Below are 23486 nucleotides of genomic sequence, written 5' to 3' on the forward strand. Positions count from 1 at the left end.
AAGCAGAAAGTAAGAAACTGTAAGGGAAAGCAATAAGGCTTATCCAACAACATCTGAAGGACCAGAGGTTTCGAGGTTGGCGGTTCGAATCCCTGCGACGGGGTGCGCTCCTGTTGCTGGGTTTCAGCTCCTGCCCACCTAGCAGTTCAAAAGCACATCAAAGTGCAAGTAGATAAATAGGTACTGCTTTATAGTGGGAAGGTAAACGGCGTTTCCGTGTGCTGCTCTGGTTCGCCAGAAGCGGCTTAGTCATGCTGGCTACATGACCCGGAAGCTGTTTGCAGACAAACACCGGCTCCCTCGGCCTATAGAGTGAGATGAGTGCCGCAACCCCAGAGTCGTCCGCGACTGGACCTAACAGTCAGGGGTACCTTTACCTTTATTCTACCTGCAGAGAATGCACCCTGTCAGTTAACTATAGATCCTGACTAAATCAAGTCGAGTAGCACAATGAAAAGCATTGACTCAGGGACATTGGAAGACTTCCTGGGAATGATCCCCCCAACAGCAACCCTGCCAAGAAAATATCCATGCTGGTCCCAGTCTGGGTGAAAGGATTCTGCATATTCTGTTTGTGAAGAATGATTATAATAATGCTTAGCATTTGTATGGTGCTTGTATAAAGCAGAATGGCTTAGCTGTCGACATTTAAAGCACTTAACAGACATTCTCTTGGTAATCTTTTTAGTACCTCTGAAAGCTAAGTCAGTATTGTTATAGCCCCCTGTTTACAATGGTGGGGCTAAAGGAGAGAAAACATGACCTACCTGGGCCACCTAGTGAATTGCTGGAGAGATTCTAATTGGGCCATCTTGGCTCATAACTTGCTTTAAAATTATGTCCCTGAAATCAGGACCATCTGAATGTGAATTCAAATAATAGCTTAGTGAATTAGCTACATGGAGTTGTGCGATGGTATATTTCTATTTCGAAGACTATCCGGGAAGCTTATTTTGTGATCATTCTGAATTAGCACTTGCATTTTGTACAGCATATATATATATATATATATATATATATATATATATATATATATATAATCTCAAAGGATGCTTGAGCTGCTGGGTAGACAATCTGAAACCCCAGGTTCTTCCTGAATTGTCTCTGTATTTTGCAGGTTGATGCTGTTATGGCTGAGCTGAGTCTCAGTCATGTTGCATGCAGCGTAATTGGAAACCGCACACTTCGGGGAATTTCTGATGGCGAACGGCGCCGCGTTTCAATCGCAGCACAGCTATTACAAGATCCCAGTGAGTATGGTGCCTAGTGTTTGAGAACAAAACAAACACTCTGTCCTTTTCGATTAACTGTCACTTGGTACATCCATCTACCTCCCATGTCTCCCCAATAGAACTTTTCATCTGTCACAGGGGCGCAATCTAACAAGGGTAGTTAACAAAGAGCGCAATGTGTCCTCCCCTACTTGGCTGATGGGATTTGTGATTTAGAAATCCCCAGGTTAGGCGAATTTGTTACAGCAACCCAATCCCTCTAAATAGCATGGGAAGCCTGCCTTAGTGGATATAAGAAACTGTTTTATGACTCAGTGACAGAGTTGAATTTAGGGGAGCCTGACCGGTACTGGGCAGTGAGCTGACAGGGTGCCACAAATTAAAAACAAGAGGTGGGGGGCATCAGATTTAGGCACCACAAGGGGTACCACTGAAATTTTAAAGCCCAAAGTCCGCCACTGTCGGTGATCCTGTTGATAGTCCTTCAGAGTCTCAGGCTGGGTCTTAGATCAGCTACCAGAGATCTTTTAACCAAATATTACCTTTGCACAGTGTTTAGTACAAGCTCCCCATGCTCTAACATGGCTAATTCCCACATTGTACTGCTAATTAATGATCATATGAATATTCTGGATGGGTACCTTCCCAAAGCAGGGCTGCTGATGGATATACTTGTGTGTTGTGGCCCTCGAGGTTAAGCAACTGAGATCAGGATAGGGTGGGTGGGTGTTCTGATTTACAAAGGACTGTCCTCTATGGGAAGGGCGGTGTGTCCTCTATCCGGAGAGGGGGTGTTGTAGCTATTCCTGGTTTAAAGTCAAAGAATGGAAAGGGGGAAAGAGCAGGAGGAGCCTTGAAGTTGCCCGTCAACATCTAGCACTTGGAAAGCAAACTGAACAGGGACAGGTCGCTTGATCACTATGGTGAGATAGAAAATATAGACTCATAGAGTTGGAAGGGACCCTGTGGATCATCTAGTCCAACCCCCTGCAATACAGGAATGTGCAGCTGGGGATTAAACCTGCAATCTTGGTGTTATTGTTATTGTGGTTCCACGATAATTATTATAGCATTTGTTTTTAAGTTTTATATCTCTACAAATGGAGCTGGATAGCTCAGCCGGTTAGTGCTTCCTGACCTTTTTCTGACCATGGCCCTCTTCCAACCTTGTTTCCTTCCTGTGCCCCCCATGGGCGTAGTCAAGTGGGGCAGCTGCTCCCCAATAAGTAATAAATCAATACAAATCAATACAAATCTGAGGTTCTGCCTCCCCTTTCAAAAATCCTGGCTATGCCCATGCCCCCCACCCCTATTTAAATGTTTTGTTTGTAAACAGAACATGTTTTATTTATATTTTTTATAATTTATACAAAATAAAATGATAGGAACACAATGAAATATTGTTGAAGCAGAAAAACATTGAATCATAGACACATAAAGCTGGAAGGGACCTCAAGGCTCATTTTTCTAGTGCAACACCCTGCAATGTAGGAAACTCAGCTAAAGCATCTATGACAGATGGCCATTCAACCTCTGGTTAGAAACCTACATCTTCCATGTATTATAAAAAGTAAACAACACTTATTTGATCCCAGTTATTTGACACAAGAGGGGGAAACCTACAGATACAGACAAAAAGGCACACAGGGAGTTCTGTATATAGGGGATAATTTTGAAAGGCAAGTGGTCCTCACTGAACTGGTGCAAGAAGATCTGAAGGAGCACTGGCTGCCTAGATAAAAGACTATAGTCTCACACACCCTTACCTTGGAGTAAGGTCCACTGAACTCAGTGCAGCTTTCCTCTGAGTAGACACTTAGTTATTTACTAGATGCAAGTCAGGAGCCCCAGACAACCCTGCTCGATTTCACCTCACGCCTTGCAAATCCGCTACCGATGGGCCCTGAGCCCCTCAGCAACATCTGAAGGCTCTGATCTGTTGGGCGCTGGAGTGGATTGCCTTGCAGAGTCAGGCCCAGGCTGCCACCGGGCCCAGCACTGGCGGCAGCAAGAAGCAGCTCTGGCTCTCCCATCTCTACCCATTGCCACCCCACCACCGCACTTACTTGACCTGGGGGTTATGAATTGCGGGCTCTACTGGTCAAAACGGGAGCCTCAGCGATCGCCACCTTCTGCTGGAAACAAACCAGGACTGCTCCAGGAAAATGCAAGTGGCAAAAAAGGAGTGCTAGGCCCTGGTGGTCCACCCCCTTACTCACTTGTGATTGGCCAAGTGGATAGCCAGCCAGTCAGGACATATAAAAAAAAAGATATTTCCCCCTTCACTTCTCACTTTCCTTTGTGGCCACCTAGCCTCATGCTGTGCTCCCCCCCCCCCATTTATGCAATTTTCACCTGTGGCTCCCTTGGGATATCTCGGGGCCATATGGGCCCCGGTTGGGGAACACTGGGTTAGAGCATGGTGCTGATGCCGCCAAAGTTGCAGGTTCGATCTCTGTATGGGACAGCTGCATGTTCCTGCACTGGACTCAGCGGTTCTCAACCTGTGGGTCCCCAGATGTTGTTAATAATAATAATAATTTATTATTTGTACCCCGCCCATCTGGCTGGGTCTCCCCAGCCACTCTGGGCGGCTTCCAACAAAGATGAAAGATACACTAAAATGTCACATATTAAAAACTTTCCTGAACAGGGCTGCCTTCAGATGTCTTCTGAATGTCAGGTAGATGTTTATCGCTTTGACATCTGATGGGAGGGCGTTCCACAGGGCGGGCGCCACTACCGAGAAGGCCCTCTGCCTGGTTCCCTGTAACTTGGCCTCTCGCAGTGAGAGAACCGCCAGAAGGCCCTCGGAGCTGGACCTCAGTGTCTGGGCAGAACGATGGGGGAGGAGACGCTCCTTCAGATAGCGTCTGGCAAGGCCAGAGCTCAGGGATGATGGGAGTTGTAGTCCAACAACTGGGGTCCCTTCCAACTCTATGATTCTATTAAATGTTATGTCTATATGTGTCCTCTTTCTGATGATGCGTTTCCTTTTTTTTCCAAAAAGCAAAGTGTAAGTGGGCCCAGAAATGGATTCAGATGAAAAAATGTTGGCATAATAGGCTGTCCATAATAGCCAGTCCCAGTTAGATCTCTAGCAGCCTTTGTTGTTGTTTTTTAACCAACTTAAGTTTCTGGGGCTCTTGGCAAAGGCAGCTGCACATAACAAATATTGTGGTAGTCTAGCCAGGAGCATTATCAGGCTAACACAGAACTGCTGCATGTTGCTGCAGTAACATATCATTATGTGAGGTTTCAAGAGCTATTCCTGTTGTTTTCAGAGGTCATCTTGCTAGATGAACCTACCACAGGTCTGGACTGCATGACGGCCAATCAGATTGTGTTGCTACTATCAAAGCTTGCTCATAAAGGCAGGATAGTGATTATTACAATACACCAGCCACGATCAGAACTTTTCCAGGTAAAGAATACTTGTATTAAACCACGTTTTAATAATGGATGTGCTTTGTAAAGGAACAACAACAGGTTTGGTTTCAAGCGTTAAATGTTATTGCTGAACCTTCAACAGATTGCATTCACATAGGTTGGGAAAAACAGATGGTAAACAGTGGATTTCACTTTGGAAGAAACCTTTCAAATTAGTATCAACCCAGATTAAGGAGGCATCCTTAAAGCTTATTCAAAAATGGTATCTTACATTTTTGTTATCAGAACGGTAGTTCTGCTATAAGGTTCTGCAACTCTCCAACATTTTGACTCACCCCAGAATGCGCACTCTTCCAATGTCCTGAGACAGACAGATGCCAACAATATGAGGCTATAGAGGGACTTCATTAACTCAAGGAATGCACCACACAGATGTGTAGAGCTTTTCCTCATCACACAAATATTAAAACTGCACACTTCCTTTGTCATTAGGTATTCTCTATTTTTTATATTCTTTTCTTAGCAACATCTGCACATTAATGCTTGTTTGTTCCCCCCAAGGTATTTGATAAAATCTGCATCATGAGTTCTGGAGAACTGATTTTCTGTGGAGATTCATCAGACATGATCACTTTTTTTACCAACTGTGGCTACACATGCCCTGAACATTCCAGCCCTTTTGATTTTTATGGTAAGAGATTCTCAACTAGGTTCACAAACACAGATCCTTCCAGTTCCCTGGCAAAAAATAATAATCTATGCAAGTATATTTTTGTTCAGTCTCATGGAGTTCAATGCAACTTACCTCCTTGAAGTCCCATTAGTTGGAAACTAACTTTATGCAAGGCATTCAAAGAGCAGAGTGCTATTAGCTACTGTTTTCAATTCAAAGATCTATAGTGAACAAGATAAATTGGGGAAAAAGCATGCAATTTGTTTTTATTCTGCTGTGTTACTAGAATGTTTTCTTTGCACAGGATTATGTCCAAAAGCACGAAGCAAATCAACCTCATATGATAGGGTTGCCATATTTTAAAAAGTGAAAATCTGGGCACAAAAGTTGTTGAGCATTTTCTTGGGGGGGAGAGAGTGTTTGCAAAATCTAAAAAACAAACAAACAAAAAACCCTGACATGGGCTGCCATATGTCCTGCACAGAATTGTTTACAAGGGCTAAACACCGGCTATGTCCAGAAAATTCCAGATGTAAGACAGCCCTATCATATGGATGAATATAAGGTGTATATTAAATCTGGCTTAGAGGTGTGAAAGCAAGGCGCCTTTTAAATTTGCCTGTTGTTTGTCTTCTGATGTGTTTCTGATATTATTGTTATTGAATGAATATTTAATAACAGGAACTACTACTGCAATAATTATAATAATAGCCATCACTGCTGCCGCCGCCACACAACACAAGCACCAGCTCATCTTCCTCCCCGAGCTCAGTACTGGTGGGGGAAATAGTGACATTCTGGGATCGCTTTCATAATTCTGAGACTCTCCCTGGGAAATTGGGACACTTGGAGGCTAGGGACTAATTCAATTTTGTTGGGTAAATTTTGCAGTGGATCTCACATCAGTAGACTGTCGCAGCAAAGAGCGGGAACTGGAGACTTACAGCAGAGTTCAAACCATCTGTTCCGCCTATAAAAATTCAGAAATCTTTCGCAGAACTCTGGAGGCAATTGAAGAAGCAAAATGCAAGGTGAAAGAGCTGCCACCAATACCCTTTAAATGCAAAAAGCCCCCCAATGTGTTCATCAAACTATGGATTCTGCTCAGGTGAGAGCACAGCTCAGGAGCAATGAATGCAAGGACTGCTATTTCTGGTGTCCTTCATGGCAAGAATGATCTTGGCCTGCAATTGCAGTAACTATTCTTCACTTTCAGGAGGACAACAAGGAATTTATCCAGAGATAAGATTGGACTCCTGATGCGGCTCTTCCAAAACATGTTCTTCAGCCTCTTTCTTATATTCTTCCTTCTGAGACTGTCCAGTGATGCTCTTAAAGGAGCAGTTCAGGATCGCGTAGGACTCATTTACCAGTGCGTAAGCGCTCCACCACACTCAGGAATACTCAATGCTCTGTCCTTATGTAAGTTTCTCTACAACATCAGTAATGGTTGCAGGGAGAAAGGGTGTTCTGAAACAATACATTGACTACATTATGGGTTTAGTTTGGAAACCTTTTTATGCGTGTTGGAGCACAGACAATATGCCACTGCAACATGAGGCTGGACTGCATCAATAACCCTTTGGAAATTAATAGTATTAATCATCATCACACCTATGCCGTGCTTTAGAATTGTCAAATTCACACACATTATCTCAGCAATCTGCAGAATAGCTCTCTGAGATAAATCAGTATTAGGGCCAATCTGATGAATGTGTGAATCAACTAGATGACATGGTACATGAATGGATGTATTTAATGCTGCAAGGTTATGCAAGGTTATTAGTATCACATGGGGCAGGTATGAACCTTTCCCCTTGACTATGGTCCCAAAGAAAATTGCACCCCATATAAAGCTACTATTTCTTGGCACCAAAGATAGCTTGGGGCAAGCTGCTTTTTGCCCCTAAACCTCTGGGTGTGGTGGGGAAATGGTTAAATCCCTCCTAGTCTAAATTCCTCCCCGCTCTGCAACAGGGCTGTTATTTTTAAAGGGGGGGGGACTCACATGTTAAATGCAGCCACGCATTTTACACATAGTCTAGTCCGAATGTAAATTCTCCTAAAATGTGTAGAAATACATATGTATTTATTATTCTCTGGTATAGAGTTGTTTGTTTCCCTTTCATCTCCTGCACTGAGGGCTGTTGGAGACCAAGAAAGTCAAGATGGTTTATATCAGAAATGGCAAATGTTGCTTGCCTACATACTGTATTTATATTTATTTAAAAGCACTGCTTAATATACATTGTGACAAAGAACACAATCCACCCTAGGAAGTTCTCTTTTGAAATGAATGGGAGATGCCCCAATGCAATACAGTGGAACCTCGGGTTGCGTACCATCCTCCTTACGAATGCTTCGGGTTACCAGCTCCGCTAACCCGGAAGTAGATGCCCCTTGTTGCGAACTTTGCCCCAGGATGTGACCGGAAGTCGTGCGCCGGTGGTGCGGCAGCAGCGGGAGGTGCCACTAGCGAAAGTGCGCCTCATGTTAAGAACAGTTTCGGGTTACAAACGTATTAATTTCGTAACCAGAGGTACCACTGTATAGATGGCAGACGTCGCTGCAAGACGACCACTTTGATTCTCTGGTATAGAGTTGTTTGTTTCCCTTTCAGTTCCTGCACTGCGGGCTGTCGGAGACCAAGAAAGCCAAGATGGTTTATATCAGAAGTGGCAAATGTTGCTTGCCTACATACTGCATTTCCTGCCTTTTAGCATCGTCAGCATGGCACTATTTAGTACTGTTATCTACTGGTAAGTGCAATGGCAATTGGTACACTGGGTGAATTCATTCTGTATGGCTCTGGTTTCTCGGATATCTAGAAGGCAAGAGTAAAGATCATGGAGATGGAAAGGACCTCAACTCCTGCAGGAAACACATTACTTCAGCATCCCTGATAGATGCCCATCTGGCCTCTAGCTCCTGCCAACCTAGCAGTTTGAAAGCATGCCAGTGCAAGTAGATAAATAGGTACCACTATGGCAGAAAGGTAAATGGCATTCCGTGTGCTCTGGCACTCATCCCGGTTCTCCGTGTGCCAGTAGCAGTTTAATCATGCTGGTCACATGACCCGGAAAACTGACTGTGGACAAACGCTCTTGGACTGAAAGCGAGATGAGCACCGCAACCCCATAGTCACCTTTGACTGGACTTAACTGTCCAGGGGTCCTTTACCTTTTTTACTCTACCATCTGCCAAGTGTTTAGTCTAAATCCTTTTGCTTTGAACCCATTGGTCTATAGCAGACCTTCAGATATTTGAAGATGGAGATTGTATCACCTCTAAATTGCTGTTTTCCCAGACTAAACTTTCCCAAGGCTTAAAACATCTAAGTCCTGTACAGAGTAGACTCACTGAAACAAATGGCCCTAAGTTAGACATGGCCGTTAATTTAAATGGAGCTACTTTGAGTCAGACAAACATTTCATCCTTTCCCCCTAGGACTTAGTGAGTTTGATTCTACGTCGCTCAGGGTCAGGTCAGCCTGGAGAATATATGGCTCTTAGCTGCTCAACTCTCAGCCCATTGCTGGGAAGAATGAGCCAATCTGTACATATTCAGCATAATGGCACTCCTTTTTGGAGGGTACAAATTTGGATGGACAGGTGGAGGGGTCGCTATTTTAAATGTATAGCCATATGGAAAGGGTCCCTCCACCATGTGAAAATGTGGCACGTCAAGGAGAAGGCTTCTACCCAAGCTGCCTCTTGATGTTCTTTTCCCCACAGCTGTGGCTTATGAAGAATGATAGAATCATAGAGTTGGAAGGGACCATGAGGGTCATCTAGTGCAACCCCCTGCAATTCATGAATCTTTTGCCCAGTGTGGAGCTTTAACCCACAACCCTGAGATTAAGAGTCTCATGTCAAACCTGACCTTCCCAGAGCCACCGTTTCTCTTCTGCTCAGCCATGGCCCATTTATTTATTTCTGAGCAGAAAGATGGAATATTAAACATATTGCTGCTTCTTTTTCAAAACACCCATTTTTCTTTGCAGGTCTATGGGATTTTACCCAGCAGCTTCTAGCTTTGGCTATTTCTTTGCTGCCCTCGTAGTACCTTATATAGTAGGTGAACTGATTACACTTATTCTTCTTGGCATCATTCAAAATCCCAATGTGGTCAGTGGAGTAGCGATGCTACTTAACATGGGAGGTGCCCTAGCTGGAACTGGACTTGTAAGGTAAGGGAAAGAGTTATTTGCAAATATAAAGATACAGTTACACTATATTGTTGAAACAGTGATTTATAATGATTAAAATTGTTACTGGGAAATGAGAGCATTTGGCTCAACAAGATAACCTGTATAGTTAGCATCCTCCTGTCTTGAGAGACAATGGAGTTAGCCTCCAGGGGAGCAGTCAAACCGCTGTGTTGGCAGCTTCAAAGTGATCTCTCTGGGGCACAGGCCTGTATAGTGTATATGAAAGTTCTGGGCTGCCCCCTATTGACCTCGCTGATGTGGTCCAAAGGAAATCAGAGCAATCTATTTGGCACCAGCTTGGCTATATGAGTTGCTAGAAGGAAGCGGACAGGATGCCATCCAACTGTCTTAGGACTCTACTCCAGATTTGTGTAGGGTTTACTCCTTAGCCGTTTCTTCTCCTAAAGATGTCCCGCAAGGCAGCAGAGGTTTTGGTTCAGAGATTTTGCACATGCAGAAACTGCATTCTTGACCATTGGACCCACTATTGGTCTTGTCCACTCAATCTGCCAGAGCCTGTCTGGGGGAAGGCAGGAGAAGTGGCTAACTCACCGAGGGTTTGAGACCCAATGGCTACTCTCCCCCAGTTTAGCTGGCCAGTTGAAGCTGTTCCCAAGGTGTAGCTGTTGTTGCATGCTGACAGCTTCTAGAAACTACAGGCAAGAGCTGAGTGCAGGGCAGGGACCAAAGGCAGACAGACTACCCCATAAGGAACACGATGATGTCACCCACCAGAAGTACTGCCCCTCCCCTAACACCCCCACCCCTTTTATGTATGTTGTTGTTCAGTCGTTTAGTCGTGTCTGACTCTTCATGACCCAGAGCACACCAGGCACTTCTGTCTTCCACTGCCTCCCGCAGTTTGGTCAAACTCATGCTGGTAGCTTCAACAATACAGTCCAATAAGCTTCATAAAAACGTAACAAAAGTCCATGTAATCTACCATGGTTTCTACCCCCGTTGTTGATATACGTGAGGCTTATAAATGTTTATATGCTGTGCCACGAGATGGGAAACAAGATTACATAATTTGGGGATGACTTTTGTTTTGTTTCTGAAGGAATTTGGAGGAAATGCCAACTCCGATTAACATTCTAAGCTACTTTACGTTCCACAAGTACACCAGTGAGATTCTTGTTGTGAATGAGTTTTCTGAATTAAAATTTACATGTGGTAAGTACTAAAAAGAAAACACAACACCTCCAATTTTATTTATATGTTTTATTCATAAGATTTATATCCTGCCCTTCATCAGAAATTATCTCAGGCTGAATTGCAACTATTAAAAAAAAATCCAGCGACCCACAATAGACCAAGAACATGCATTGGAAGTTATGCAAAGTAATCCATACATCTATCCCATAAAATGAGCTCAGCTGGATCTGTCCAAATGTTCAATTAGTCCAGGATACTGTTTTCACAGTGGCTGACGATGAACAGCCATAGCTAGTGAACAAGCCAGAGGTGGGAAAAGCCAATTTTTGCCACTGAGGTCATCTGGGCTTCCAGTAACAGAGGAGAAACCAGAAAATATATTTACCCTGATCCAGCAAGGAAGATGAAGATTAAATTTATTACCGGCCAGGGCAGGAAGCAACAATTTAAAATTCAGAATTAAAACAGATCAGAGTCACAGGAATAGTGTGAGTCCCAAAAACACATATATCAGGTGTCAAAGGCCAGGGGAAAGAGGTGTGTTGCATTTGCAGAAAACTGTATACTGTAGTGAAGAAGCCAGGTGCACATCTGCAAACACACCATGTTTTCAACTAGTCAACACCAGGCACAAATGCTGGGAACTCAAATTGTTCTCAAAGCGCTGCAAAAGGCTTGGACACATCAGCTACCCAAAATCTAGTTTGTTCTCAGGCAGGAGGCAGAAACAGGGGGCAGAAACCTGCTGGCTACTGCAACTGTGCTTTATTTTTGTTTCTTGGGCTAAAGAAAGTAACTCCATTCGGAACATGTGATATATAATATGTAGGAAAAGCAAACATGGCCTGGTTTGGCAGTACGGTAAGCCAAACTATGGTTTAGTAAGCCTGTGTGAATGCGCAACCTCCTGGAGAGGAACTCACTCACAGCCATTGTGAGTACTGCTGCACTGCCCTGGGCCAGGCCAAAGTTTGGCCTAGCATGTTGCTCCAACAGGGATTCCTGGTTAAACTTTCTCCACACTAATCATGAGCTATAGCCAAGTTACTACTGAGAACCAGCTGATCCTGAAAGGACAGGTGTGCTTCCTGGAAGTCTAGAGCTTTCCATATGGACATCTCAGCAGAGACCCTGAAGAAGCGCTTTCAGCTACTTGGGCCAATGGGACAAATCGCCTTGAGAAGGGGTGGGATGGATTTAAATCTTGCCATAGCTGTAGCCACTGGCCCCTAACCAAGTGGTCAAGCTTTCTGAGAATGTAAACGTCTCCTTTTAGAATCTTCAAACCAACACCGTAATCTGAAAACCTTTCTTTTGGTAGGTCACTTCAATGATTCCACTGCGGCTGGGGCTCCCTGTCCATTCTCCCAAGGGGCTCAGGTCATTGAAATGATGTTTCCCGGTGCAGCATCCCGATTCACAGCAGACTTTTTAATATTATATGCCTTTGTCCCAGCAGCCATAATTCTAGCAATTATGAGTTTTAAAATAAGAGATCAAATTATTGCCAGGAAATAGACGTGACACTAAATGGTCTATATGCTATTTCACTCTTGCAGTGTGTGAAAGTACAGCGTGAACTATGAAATCTAAACCATTCCCCGTTATTTACTTTTAGTTCTTCGGTGCTAATATTATGATAAACAAAAGCAGCTAATCCAGCTGTATCTCTTGCAAATTCAACCGCCAGTGCTGCATGAACCACACCCTCTTAAAGAAAAGCAACAGTCCTATATTGCCTCTTAGGTATTCAGGAGGAGTTAAGTTTTTCCACCCCAAACCCAGTTCTGTCCGAACAGCTGACTGGTGCAGTTATTTCTGTCCCCACGCCAGACTGATTCTTTTCCTCTCCACATTGTGTTTGAGCAAATTATTTCAGGTGGGGGGGATTCTTTTGTATAACATCTTTATTTTAAAAATGACCAACTGCATTCGTTTGTGGTAATGTTTAAAAGGTTCAAAATAGCAATTTACAAGTGTCATACAAAAATAGAAATTTCCTTTGCATTTTCCTGTTTAAGATCATATAGTTTTGCTGAATACTTCAATTCAAACAAGCAAACAAAAAATTCATAAAGAATTTGTGATGGTTAAAAACTATAGTCCAACAGCCGAAACCTTCCAATAGTCTAAGTAGAAATGCAACTTTTATCATATTATGCTGGCAAAATACAGAAAATTGTGTGTTAACTGGAGGGGAAAAAATCTCACAATCTCACACTGACTTTAATACGCTACAGCAAAGGTGAAACTGAGGATAAGGGCATTGACCTGCTGTTAAGATTAATGTTCAGAATGTCCTTTGAACTTTTCACAAACCAGTTATCTGATGTTAAATGACACAGAATGTGTCTGCTTTTCTTCTTCAAATGTTTTGCAACATCTGAGTCATCTCTTACTGAGTTTAACTAAGAGAAGTGATTCTGGCACAATCTACTATACTGATCATAAACAACAATGACCATAATTATTATTAAGTATTTATGATGGGGGTTTTTACGCATTTTACAAGTGTACAAAACGTAATGACTCAAATGTATGAAATGCAGCTTCAAATCTGGTTGAGACATACTTCTCAGTCAAGAATCAAACTCCATTTCTTTCCAGGTTTTAGAGGCATTTCTTTTGTACTGTTCTAGTTCCTAAAATGGAAACATATATTGAAACAGTTTTTAATGTTTAGTTTTTTGTAAGTTAGTTCTGAGTTTCATTTTTGAAAAAAAGCTTCTAATAAATAATAATATCCCCCATGATATAAGCAACTGCATGTTCAATTTTAATGTGAGAACATTAAGTATTATTCTGCAATATATTGCAAATTTTGGATCTCATCCAGTCTCTGCTATCATTACTATCATCATTGCATATAAATCAGTATGCATAAAAATAAAATGAAAGACATAAAAGATGGCATTTTAGAAACAGTGTATGCGAGATAAGCCCAAACACCCAGCGGGGTCTAAACTGCATGGAATGTATCAGCGGTATCTATAGATCTTAATTATGAATGAGTTGTAAAAGAAATCCAGATTGCGGCACACAGCGAATTAGCCATGATTAAAGCAGCTCTCATGTATGCCTTTCATAACACTAAACAAATGGCAGTTTATCTTTTTATGTCATGCTGTATATGCCATTCTAATACTGAGATCCACCGCGAAATTATTCTAATTGCACCCATATCATTTCACTTTTCATTATCTACTACTTGTGGTTTCAAAGAGCAATTATCCAGCTGCTACTAAACTAAGAAATGTTGTTCACTTGTTCCCTCAAGTGCAGGGATGCAGATCTCCCAAGTGACCAGCAACACAAGTGTTTGCTAAATGGGAGCTCTATCTTCAAATGCATGTAGCTATGAACACCATATATTCCAGGGACAAACCAACCAGTCTTTGCTTCCATATGTTGCTTGGGATCTTCCAAAGGCATCAGACTGAAACCTGTTAGAAACGGGACCCCTTGATGTGACCCGCTAGATTATGAGCGCAGTCTAGAGTACCCCCTGTGCCGCAGGGATGCTTTGCATGCTGCCGCAAGTATCTTTCCTATAGGCGTAGCAGTATGCATCACTCTTTAAGAGTTGGGGAAAGTGTTGGGACTCAGTTTTTCCTGTCCAAAGTGGATTTGGCAGAGCTGAGCACTCTTGCAGTGCTAACAGGAGCACTAGCACAGATGTCGAGGTGGGTTTTTCTTCTGCACAACACCATTTGATCACGTATCCAGAAATATCCACAAGTCTTCTTTCACGGTTGGTTTGCCCTTGCTGAATTAGGACACAACATTTTCTTCGTGTGAATGGATAGCAGAAAGGTACTTACCACCACCACTTACAAAAACCACATACTTTATGTTTCTGGCAGATCAGACTTCTATTTCTTTTATAATTTTGGAAAACATTTTGATCAGTGTGGGCCGTGTTGTATGGCATCAGAATAAAAAGTGAAAATTGTTGTCACAATCATGGCCTTTTCATTGCACCTAACTTCCATTTTTAGTTAGCTTACATCAGCATCCGTATTCTTTTCAAAATTTTGGACAACTTGGTAGAGGCCTCATTTTTTATTGGGATTGCTAGCTGACGGAAGTGTCTTTAGAAGTAGTGAATGCTTGATATTTTATATGGTTCTGAATTGTTCTTATAAGTTGTAAGCTGCCATGGCATAGTATAATTTAAAAGAAGTGCCATATGGATTTATTAAATAAACATAATTTCTGAACTGCATTGTGCTCATTTCTAATTCTTCTTGTGCATCTGACTAGTAGTTCCAGTCATTCAATCCATATATTCATTGGTTCATTCACACCTTGCAATTGTAATGATGTTTCGTCCTACTTAATTGTTAACTTATCAATACATTGTTGTTACAGTCATGTGCCTTCATCTTTTTTGTGGCTGTTACATAGGACTGGGCCCTTGTATGCAATTTCCCACGCTGCTATCAGCTGCACAGGGACAGAGATTTTAGTTGCATCTGGAGTGATGCGGGGAAACGGTTAAAGCCTGCCCTCCTCAATGATCCTGATGCATCCAACATCACGATTTTACCTGTATCAGGAGTGCTGCGGGGAAGGACAGGTTAATGCTTCTTTACAGTATTTGGTTGTGCTGGGGGTGCTGGAAGTGGGCTAGGTTAATTGCTGCTTAGGTTGCTCAGGTTTTTAAAATTTCAAAAGCACTATTAAATGGCCTTTAAGCATCTGAACAACTATCCCTGTACAGTGAGCAAACAGGCCAGAGAAAATCACGACAGAGAAGCATCCTGATCGGGGCCTTTGGTATATTATAGCAATGATGTATTTCTAACGTCTAGATGAAATAGGCTATATGGCTGATGCAGATCACTGCCAAAGAAAGAGAGAGGTCCAAATAAGCACTAATGGATCAATGGAGGCCCGGCAGGGGGTGCGGTAGGGGGAACGGGACCGTTTCTTTTATGTGCTGCTGTTAAGAAAGCTTGCTAAGAAATGAGAGTCTGGTTACTGTTTGCAGGTGTGTGGTCCCTAATGTCAGTAGCACTATGAGAAGTATATTAAACTCCACAGATAGTCATTCTGAGTCCAAAGAGCAACATAAAATGATCAGGAAGAAATGCACAAAAGTCTACTTTTCAATTGGAATAAAAAGCTACCATGCATGAATACCTTCAAGAAACAGAAATACAAAGCATTATGTTTGACGCTATAACTTTAACATAAATGCTCCTCTCTATATAAATGCTTTATGTATGGAACAAAGGAGTACAAAAAGGAAGGAAAAAAAGATTAGCTTTCTGAAGCATTTAATACTTACTTCTTGAGATAAGGGCCATTTCACTCTCAATTTTCATATAATTATGGGAAATCCTAATGCATTTAAAAACTGAATGTAGCCAGGGAATTGTTTTCTTACAGATATATACAGGGTTATCTCGCAGCTTTTAAGATCAAATGAAATACAAAAATCCCAAAATGTTTTCATAAAGGGCAGTTCAAATGTTATAATAATCTTATAATAACTGAACTCCAAGATGGAAATTTTAGGGAAATAACTGCAGATAATTTTCTTTTTACAGAAACTTGTCTATTACCATTTTTTCCCCATAATAGTACCAACAACAAAAGCTACAGCAACTTCCAATGGCATCAATACAGATTAAAATCTTTATAAAATAAAAGAGCACTGAAACTAGGAAACACCTGGGAAAATATTAATTTTCAATATGATTTAATCAACTTTTACTAGTAGCCTATTTTACTTAATAAAAATACCATCCATAATCATAACCTTAGTATGAATGTAAAGCAAAAAATGTATGTAGCAAGCAATTAAACTGAACATTCTATTTTGGGTGACACATTAAAATCAATTCAATGGAATGTCTGAGGACTACATTAGTCATTAATTATATACTACTTGTAATCTGCAAGAAATAATTCCAACTGAGATGAATTTTGCACCATGACTTAAAATGGAAATACTTGCTGAGGTAACTCTAAATGAATGACCTGGAATAAACCTGTCAGCCTAAACAAATTTTCCAATACTGGAAGTAGTCTAGAGTTTGTCTATTTTACTGTAGATTATACTATACTATAAAACTGTGAAATCAACTAGATAATTACTGGCTCAGGTTTGTAGGCATGGTCACTGACTTGTTCAACTAAACTTGAGTAACCTTAGCTGCAGTGTTATGAAACTTCCAGAGAAAATATGGGGTTACTTTAGTTTAAGAACTATGCTGTGGCATTTTGCAAAGCTACCTTTCACCTTTAGAAAATGCAACTTGGAAAACTGCCCTGGAGGTAAACCCTGGAGGTAACACTCAAAGTTCTTCCACGTCTGCAACTGCCGTCAGGGTGGCTTACTTTGCTATAGAAGCAGATTGCTTTTAAAAAATTATCTGAATTATTTATAGAATAACCTTCAATAATATCAACTAAGGCCGAGAGATGATGATGTGTCCAAGGCCACCAGAGCAAACTTTATGGTTAAAATGAGACTTGCAGCTATAAATGAATGTTCAAAGGTAAATACATCTGGGCATATGTACAATGCCTGAGAAATACCCGTGAGATTTTCTTTATTGAGCAACATGAACGACTGCTGTAGCATACCTGGTTCTTCTGAGCGCGCATAGCATCGACTTCATATTCACCATACTGTGGATCTTGAGCTGGGTCCTTTACTTCTTTGAAAACTCCAACATTCTGAAACAAGGGCAGGTGAAAGAGTAAAATGCAGCCTCGTTCTTTCCCCCAGGTGTGTCTTGAAATATCCCTAGAGCTTGCATCTCTGCCATAAATACGTTTAAGGCATCAACCTGTATGAACTGCAGAAGCTGGTTCGTATAGCTCCCTCTTCGGTATGTGTAATGAAGGACCAGTTGCGTGACTGCAACCAAGCTGGGATGGCATGGATGTGCTACATATATACACTGTTTTTCCTTATGGGGGTAAACACGCCTTGCAAAATACTCAACCCTCTGTGCGAAGAAGCTAGTTCATGTAACAGGCACCTCTGAGTGATCCTGGCTACACTGTGAAGCCCTCCAGCAGGTCCACATGTTTCAAAGACAACTGTATGAAACAGCCTAGTTCCCATCAGTTCACAAAGGTTGTATCAGCTTGCATTTATTTCACCACGACAAGAATAAACCTACAAAGATCACGTGAAGTGACCTTGTGTCTATGTTTCTGTGACATAGTGTCCCAGTTCAGATGTAACAGTTCAGGTCTAACAAACCATAACTCAGTCCTCTTATGTGCCACAGATGAAAACTTAGGTGTGGGGGTTAAGTCACAGGTTCCTGTTACATCTAAACTAGGAACCCCAGGCTCAAGGTTTAAATCTTGATCAATGAATTAGGAAATGAAAGCTGTGCACAAAAAGCAAAGCCAGTACCAAGCTTAAAGTTTCAATTTTTCCATAACAAGAAGTCCCAATGAAATTACTTTACTTCTGAATAATCTGGCTTGGGCACAACAGTGCAGCCACAAGAATTAACAAATATTGTGAAAAGAAATAAGGTTAATAAGAACATCAAAGAACAAAAAAGGTATACACACCTTTGGTGGAAATGCCTTCTCAAACACCTTTTTCCATAGATCCATAGGTGTCTGTGCATGCAGCTTTCCAATATCACTATTGGAAGCAGGAGGAGGACCTAGTTATTGTAAGAATTGTAACAATGGTCACTCCATCATTCAAATGGCAAGCAAGCTACTTGTCTGAATGTATTCCCCTCAATAATTTAACAAAATTGTCCTACATGAAGGTTGTTATACAAATATGTAAGAAACAGGTTCCTGAAGATAAGCACTAGCATTCAACATCGAAGCTGTTATACTAGGGCTGCAATCCTTTGTGTACTTTACACACTTTCCTGGGAGTAAGTCCCACCAAATTTAGCAGGGCTTACTTTTCAATAAATATGTATAGCATTGTTGTTAAACATTGCTGTACCTTCTTAAAACTTTCTGATCATTTTTCTTTAGTAATCATCATACACAAATACATTTTGTAGACATTTCAGAATCCATTGTTCATTTTTGTCCACTTCAGCCTTGTATTCTCTTAACTGTAAAAGCTACATGCACAATAAATAGATAAGAAAACCACCCACCTATTTGACTAAGAGAGTCCATTCCTGCTGGGATAAAGAGTGGCTTGTTCTGATCCACTGACATGGATTTGCTTAAAAAACATGACCGGAACAAAATGAATATAGATCAGTTATCAGGATTTACCAAAACTGACAAAAAGCACACTCCAAGAAAGGCAAATTACAACTATGTCCTTAAACACATGTATTTGCTTGAATGAGAACTGAGTTGGTCCAGACCCAGCTGTCTCCCCTTCCTTGCTCCTTAAATGTATGCAAAGAACATACTGTTTTAATTTATGGTTTATTTTGTATTGACTGTTTTTGTTTCTTTTCTTTTTTTTAGAAAAGTCAGTCCCCCCCCCCCCAGTTACAACTGCGTCCCATTCAAATCAATAGAATTGATGGACAGCAAAAGTTTAATTTCTGCTGATGGAAGCTTTGACGGATCCATTTCCCCTCCTAGCTTTTTCTATAAAGCTCCAATTTTTATTTTTCTCTCAGCAGCAGTCCTTCTGACAACTGGGATTGAATGGGAGCTCCTCTCACCCACCCTTACAGGCATGGAGGTCCAAATTCAGATCAGGACTGGAGGAGGGAGGGGGAAATGTGCTAAATTTGCCAGTGCCAAAGGCCCAGTCAGGACCCACCGCTCACCTGATGTTTTTGAAAGAAATACTGTGTACTTGAGGACAAACCACGTAATCAACATTCTGTGTAGTCTGGGCCTGAGTCTACTCTATTAGCAGATCTCCAAAATTTCAGCAGGGCCTTTTCAAGCCCTGTCATCTGAGATCCTTTACCTGGAGATGCTATGAACTAAACTGAGAGACTTGGATATGCAAGTTCTATCACAGAGCTATTGGTGTGTCCTTCACATAAGTTAGCCTCTTTTCCTGAAACTGTTTCATCAGCCTTTATATAGATCTATGAGCAAGAATCATGTATGAAACAGAAAAGCTGACAGATTCCCCCCCCCCTTTTTTTACAAATTGCCAGTATCCAGCCAAGAAGGTTTTGGGAGAGCTTGCCAATTGTTTAGCTTACCTCCTATCAAAGCCAAATGCTAAATGGTTAATGAGAGTACGTGTTTTCAGAAGCAGAGCTTCAGATTTGCTGGTGAACTGTGAACAAAGCATAAAACTTGTGTTATGCTCCTCCTAATAAACATAGGAAAATACTACTCCCAAGTCACTCAAAATTCATCATAGGACTGTTATGTTTAAGATTTAGCTGTTTCAGTGTCCTGAAACAGCTACCACTTAATGCCCCCAAATAATAATAATAATAATAATAATAATAATAATAAACAACTATTGCACAATGCTGTTATAATACATGGCTACTGAAAACACACAATATAACAATCCCAACATTAACATATAAATGTCCATAAATAAAATTTGCAGTAAAACAAAATTAAACAACAGCAATTAAAACAGGAGACTCAGGTCAAGAGATTAAAGGAATGGCTGTGTGTCTTCAAAAGCCAGCAGAATGCCAATACAGATGAGGCTTTTCATATCTCAGTAGGGAGTGCATTCCACAATACCAGTGCTACTAGTGAAAAAGATCACTTCTGTGCCATCACAAGCCAACAATCATCAGGTCATGGTAAGACTAACCCACACATTGGGTTATTTTATTTTAATTTCTTTCTTTGTTTGGGAAATGAATACGAGTTGAAAGGGCTTGACTTTGGCAGGATTGTGCCCATGAAATACAATAATATACATACCACTAAAGATGCTCCATAATAATGAGAAACAAAGCGAAGCGTCTTGTATATTATTTTTTTCATCTCTGAATCAAATTCCTTTTAAAAAAGAGGGGGGTTGGGGTGGGGAAAAAAATCTAATGAATAATTTTACAGTTTTTCACAATGTGACATAACATTGCCCTCCTTTGTGTGTAACACTTAGTCAACATTTGCCAACAAGTAAATGTGTGGGCTTCCAGAGTGTAAACTTTGACCACTTTGCTCCTCGCAGGTCATTCTGTTATTGTGCTATGCTAAGCTAAACCATGGTTTGGTTGAGAGTATTGTTTAAACCCAGGCCTGTGGCTCAGCTCACTTACAGCTTGAGGCTTGTCTGAAGAGAGCTAAAGCACAAGCTCAGTTTGGATGACCTGCTAAGCTAAACAATAGCTTAGATGAGCACAGCAAGAGGATGACCAGGGAAGATCAAAGCACTTCAATAGTATATATATATTTCCCAAAGACACACATTTTTGCTTTGCCTCACAAGGGCTTATTTATTCTACTTTAGAGGAATGCAGCTTAACAATCTTGGGAAAATGTCATTTACACTCCATTCAAAAGCAACCAATAACACTGGCTGCTTAATAAAGGAAGCAAACAAAGAAACCTAGGCTGGCGCTATAAGGAATTATGCATCAATGACAGGTGACTTGCCTAGAATGCACTATGCTGCCACCTAGGGGACCAAGGATGGATGTTTCCCCAAACACATGTCCTGCCTGCATGTGCTCAAATTGGTGTTGTGGTTATAAAAACAAAAAGGATGAGAAATGCATTAAAAGCAGACTCTGAAAGAACCAGCATTGCCGCATCTGATGATAAATCATCAGCACTTGTGAAGAGACAGGTACAGCAAAGTGTTTTCTAATGATCAAGTGTGCATACGTTGATCCAGTTGAGGGAGGAGTATGAGAGAAAAAGGACACAAGGATAGTACTAAGTTAAGATCAAGCAAGGTAGGGACCAGATTAAAGGGCACCACACATGACATCTTCTTGGGAAGTCCCTGCTGCATCAGGGAAATGGTCCATCTATTCTAGCATCCAGTTCTCTGTGCGGCCAATCAGATGCCTTTGGAAAGCCTGAAAGCACTCTCCCCACCAGTGATTCCCAGGAGCTGGTATTCAAGGGCATCCTGCCTCTGGCAATGGAGGTAGAGTATAGCCATTGTGGCTAATATCCATGGACAGCTGTCTTTAATGGTCAGTTCTGTTCTGGGGAGAGGAGGTCATCTCAGACACATTTATACTTCCGGTTAATAGGTAAGTGATGGAACTCCTATTTGGGGACTTCCCTGGCTTTTTTCTGGACCAGTCTGGATAGTTGGCCTTGGTGAAGATTCAAAGTTTTCATCCCCAAAATGTTTTTGATTTGAGTTCCTACTGAAATGAGGCTGCATTTTAATGTTGTACTAAATCTTGTTTTTAAGTTGTATTTTAATCAATTGTTTTTACCTGGTGTTAGCCGCCCTGAGCCCAGTCTTGGCTGGGGAGGGCAGGGTATAAATAAAAATTATTATTATTATTATTATTATTATTATTATTATTATTATTACATTTGCTGGGAAGGCAATCTTAAGATTCAGCTAAAAATGAATAGTGTCTGTCAGAAACGCCACTGCTACATATGAAGAGGCTGTTCATCTTCAAAGATACCTCTACAAAATAACCTAAAGGGCATGTGCTAAAGAAGAGAATAAGGCCTGAAGGTCAACATAAAAAAGGGGAAATATACAGGAGCACAGGAAGTTGCTTTATACAGAGTCAGACCCATTGTCTAACTCTATTCCAACCGGCAGAGTCACATGAGTGTTTCTCAGCCCTACCAAGGGATGCTAGGAACTGGAGCTGTTGGTATATGTCACAGTTGGTACAGTGGTACCTCGGATTACATATGCTTCAGGTTACAGACGCTTCAGGTTACAGACTCCGCTAACTCAGAAATAGTACCTTGGGTTAAGAACTTTGCTTCAGGATGAGAACAGAAATGGTGCAGCGGCGGAGTGGCAGCAGTGGGAGGCCTCATTAGCTAAAGTGGTGCTTCAGGTTAAGAAGTTTCAGGTTAAGAACGGACCTCCAGAATGAATTAAGTACGTAACCAGAGGTACCACTGTGTATTGCTAGTATATGTCATTCATATTTTGTCTTATTTTCTTCATTATTATAAATATTTTATTATTGTTTCTGGAGGATGAATGACACAGATGGCAATTACATATGGCTGTAATTGCCATTTTGTTCATATTACTTTTCTGATTTTGGAGAGAGAGAGAATCAATAAAAAAGTGTCCTAGGCTATCACAATACAACAGAGGGGGAGAATTGTAACACAGTTATTACTTACATGAAACATATCATATTTGCTCCCGATTATAACTAGTGGAATTGGAAACGGATCAATCAGTTCACGGTCCTGTTAAGAAAGTGGCAATACTTATATAACATTTTTTTACAATCCCTTTTTTCAGATAAGAACATGCTGAGATGGCTTCAAAATAGTTCACACATGGGCTTCATTGTTGCATAATCTTTTGGAATAAGGAGAATTTAAGACTGCACAGCCAATAATTTATAATGGAAGTAACTGCAAGTAACTCACCAATGTCTTAAGTAGGAAGAATTCAAATTCCTTTCCATCTAACTCAGTCCAACCTGTGAAGGTGCCTCACCCCTACTTAGATGGGTACACCAAACCCCAATGTGACAAGAGCACATTGACTTTACAAATGGCTTTCCATGCTAGCACTTTCTTATGGAAAGAGGCATACCTAGGGAATGAATCCGTGAAGTTTCCGCTCCTTATATATACTTAAGCTCAAGACAAGCAGAGCAGCTAGTATTTGCTTCACCAGAGGCAGGAAGAAATCTTTCTTGTTCTCCTCCAATATAAGCTCAACTAAGATGCACATGAAAATTCTGCATCTACAGAAGCTGCAATGGATGAAACTTGAGCAGGGGTCTTGGAAGGGGTTTCTTCTTGC

At 41.3% G+C, this 23486-nt stretch overlaps 2 protein-coding genes across 2 annotated transcripts in view; one reads left to right on the forward strand and one right to left on the reverse strand.

The window, feature by feature from the left end:
* Window positions 1-13240, forward strand: part of ABCG5 (ATP binding cassette subfamily G member 5) — an 18890-nt gene extending 5650 nt beyond the window's left edge. The window contains exons 5-13 of the mRNA XM_081904035.1: window positions 1118-1250; window positions 4517-4656; window positions 5184-5313; window positions 6187-6403; window positions 6512-6717; window positions 7916-8054; window positions 9299-9484; window positions 10566-10678; window positions 11982-13240. Of these exons, the coding sequence (XP_081760161.1) occupies window positions 1118-1250; window positions 4517-4656; window positions 5184-5313; window positions 6187-6403; window positions 6512-6717; window positions 7916-8054; window positions 9299-9484; window positions 10566-10678; window positions 11982-12178 (1461 nt within the window). The 3' untranslated portion in view covers window positions 12179-13240. The remainder of the gene's footprint in view (window positions 1-1117; window positions 1251-4516; window positions 4657-5183; window positions 5314-6186; window positions 6404-6511; window positions 6718-7915; window positions 8055-9298; window positions 9485-10565; window positions 10679-11981) is intronic.
* LOC309365956 (ATP-binding cassette sub-family G member 8-like) overlaps window positions 1-23486 on the reverse strand; it is a 59712-nt gene that overhangs the window by 24362 nt on the left and 11864 nt on the right. The window contains exons 7-12 of the mRNA XM_081904585.1: window positions 22850-22918; window positions 20483-20560; window positions 19792-19868; window positions 18766-18836; window positions 18209-18306; window positions 17258-17350 (exon numbers count right to left, since the gene is read on the reverse strand). Of these exons, the coding sequence (XP_081760711.1) occupies window positions 17258-17350; window positions 18209-18306; window positions 18766-18836; window positions 19792-19868; window positions 20483-20560; window positions 22850-22918 (486 nt within the window). The remainder of the gene's footprint in view (window positions 1-17257; window positions 17351-18208; window positions 18307-18765; window positions 18837-19791; window positions 19869-20482; window positions 20561-22849; window positions 22919-23486) is intronic.

This window comes from Podarcis melisellensis (assembly GCF_964234715.1).
Source record: "Podarcis melisellensis genome assembly, chromosome: 3".
NCBI classification, from domain to species: domain Eukaryota; kingdom Metazoa; phylum Chordata; class Lepidosauria; order Squamata; family Lacertidae; genus Podarcis; species Podarcis melisellensis.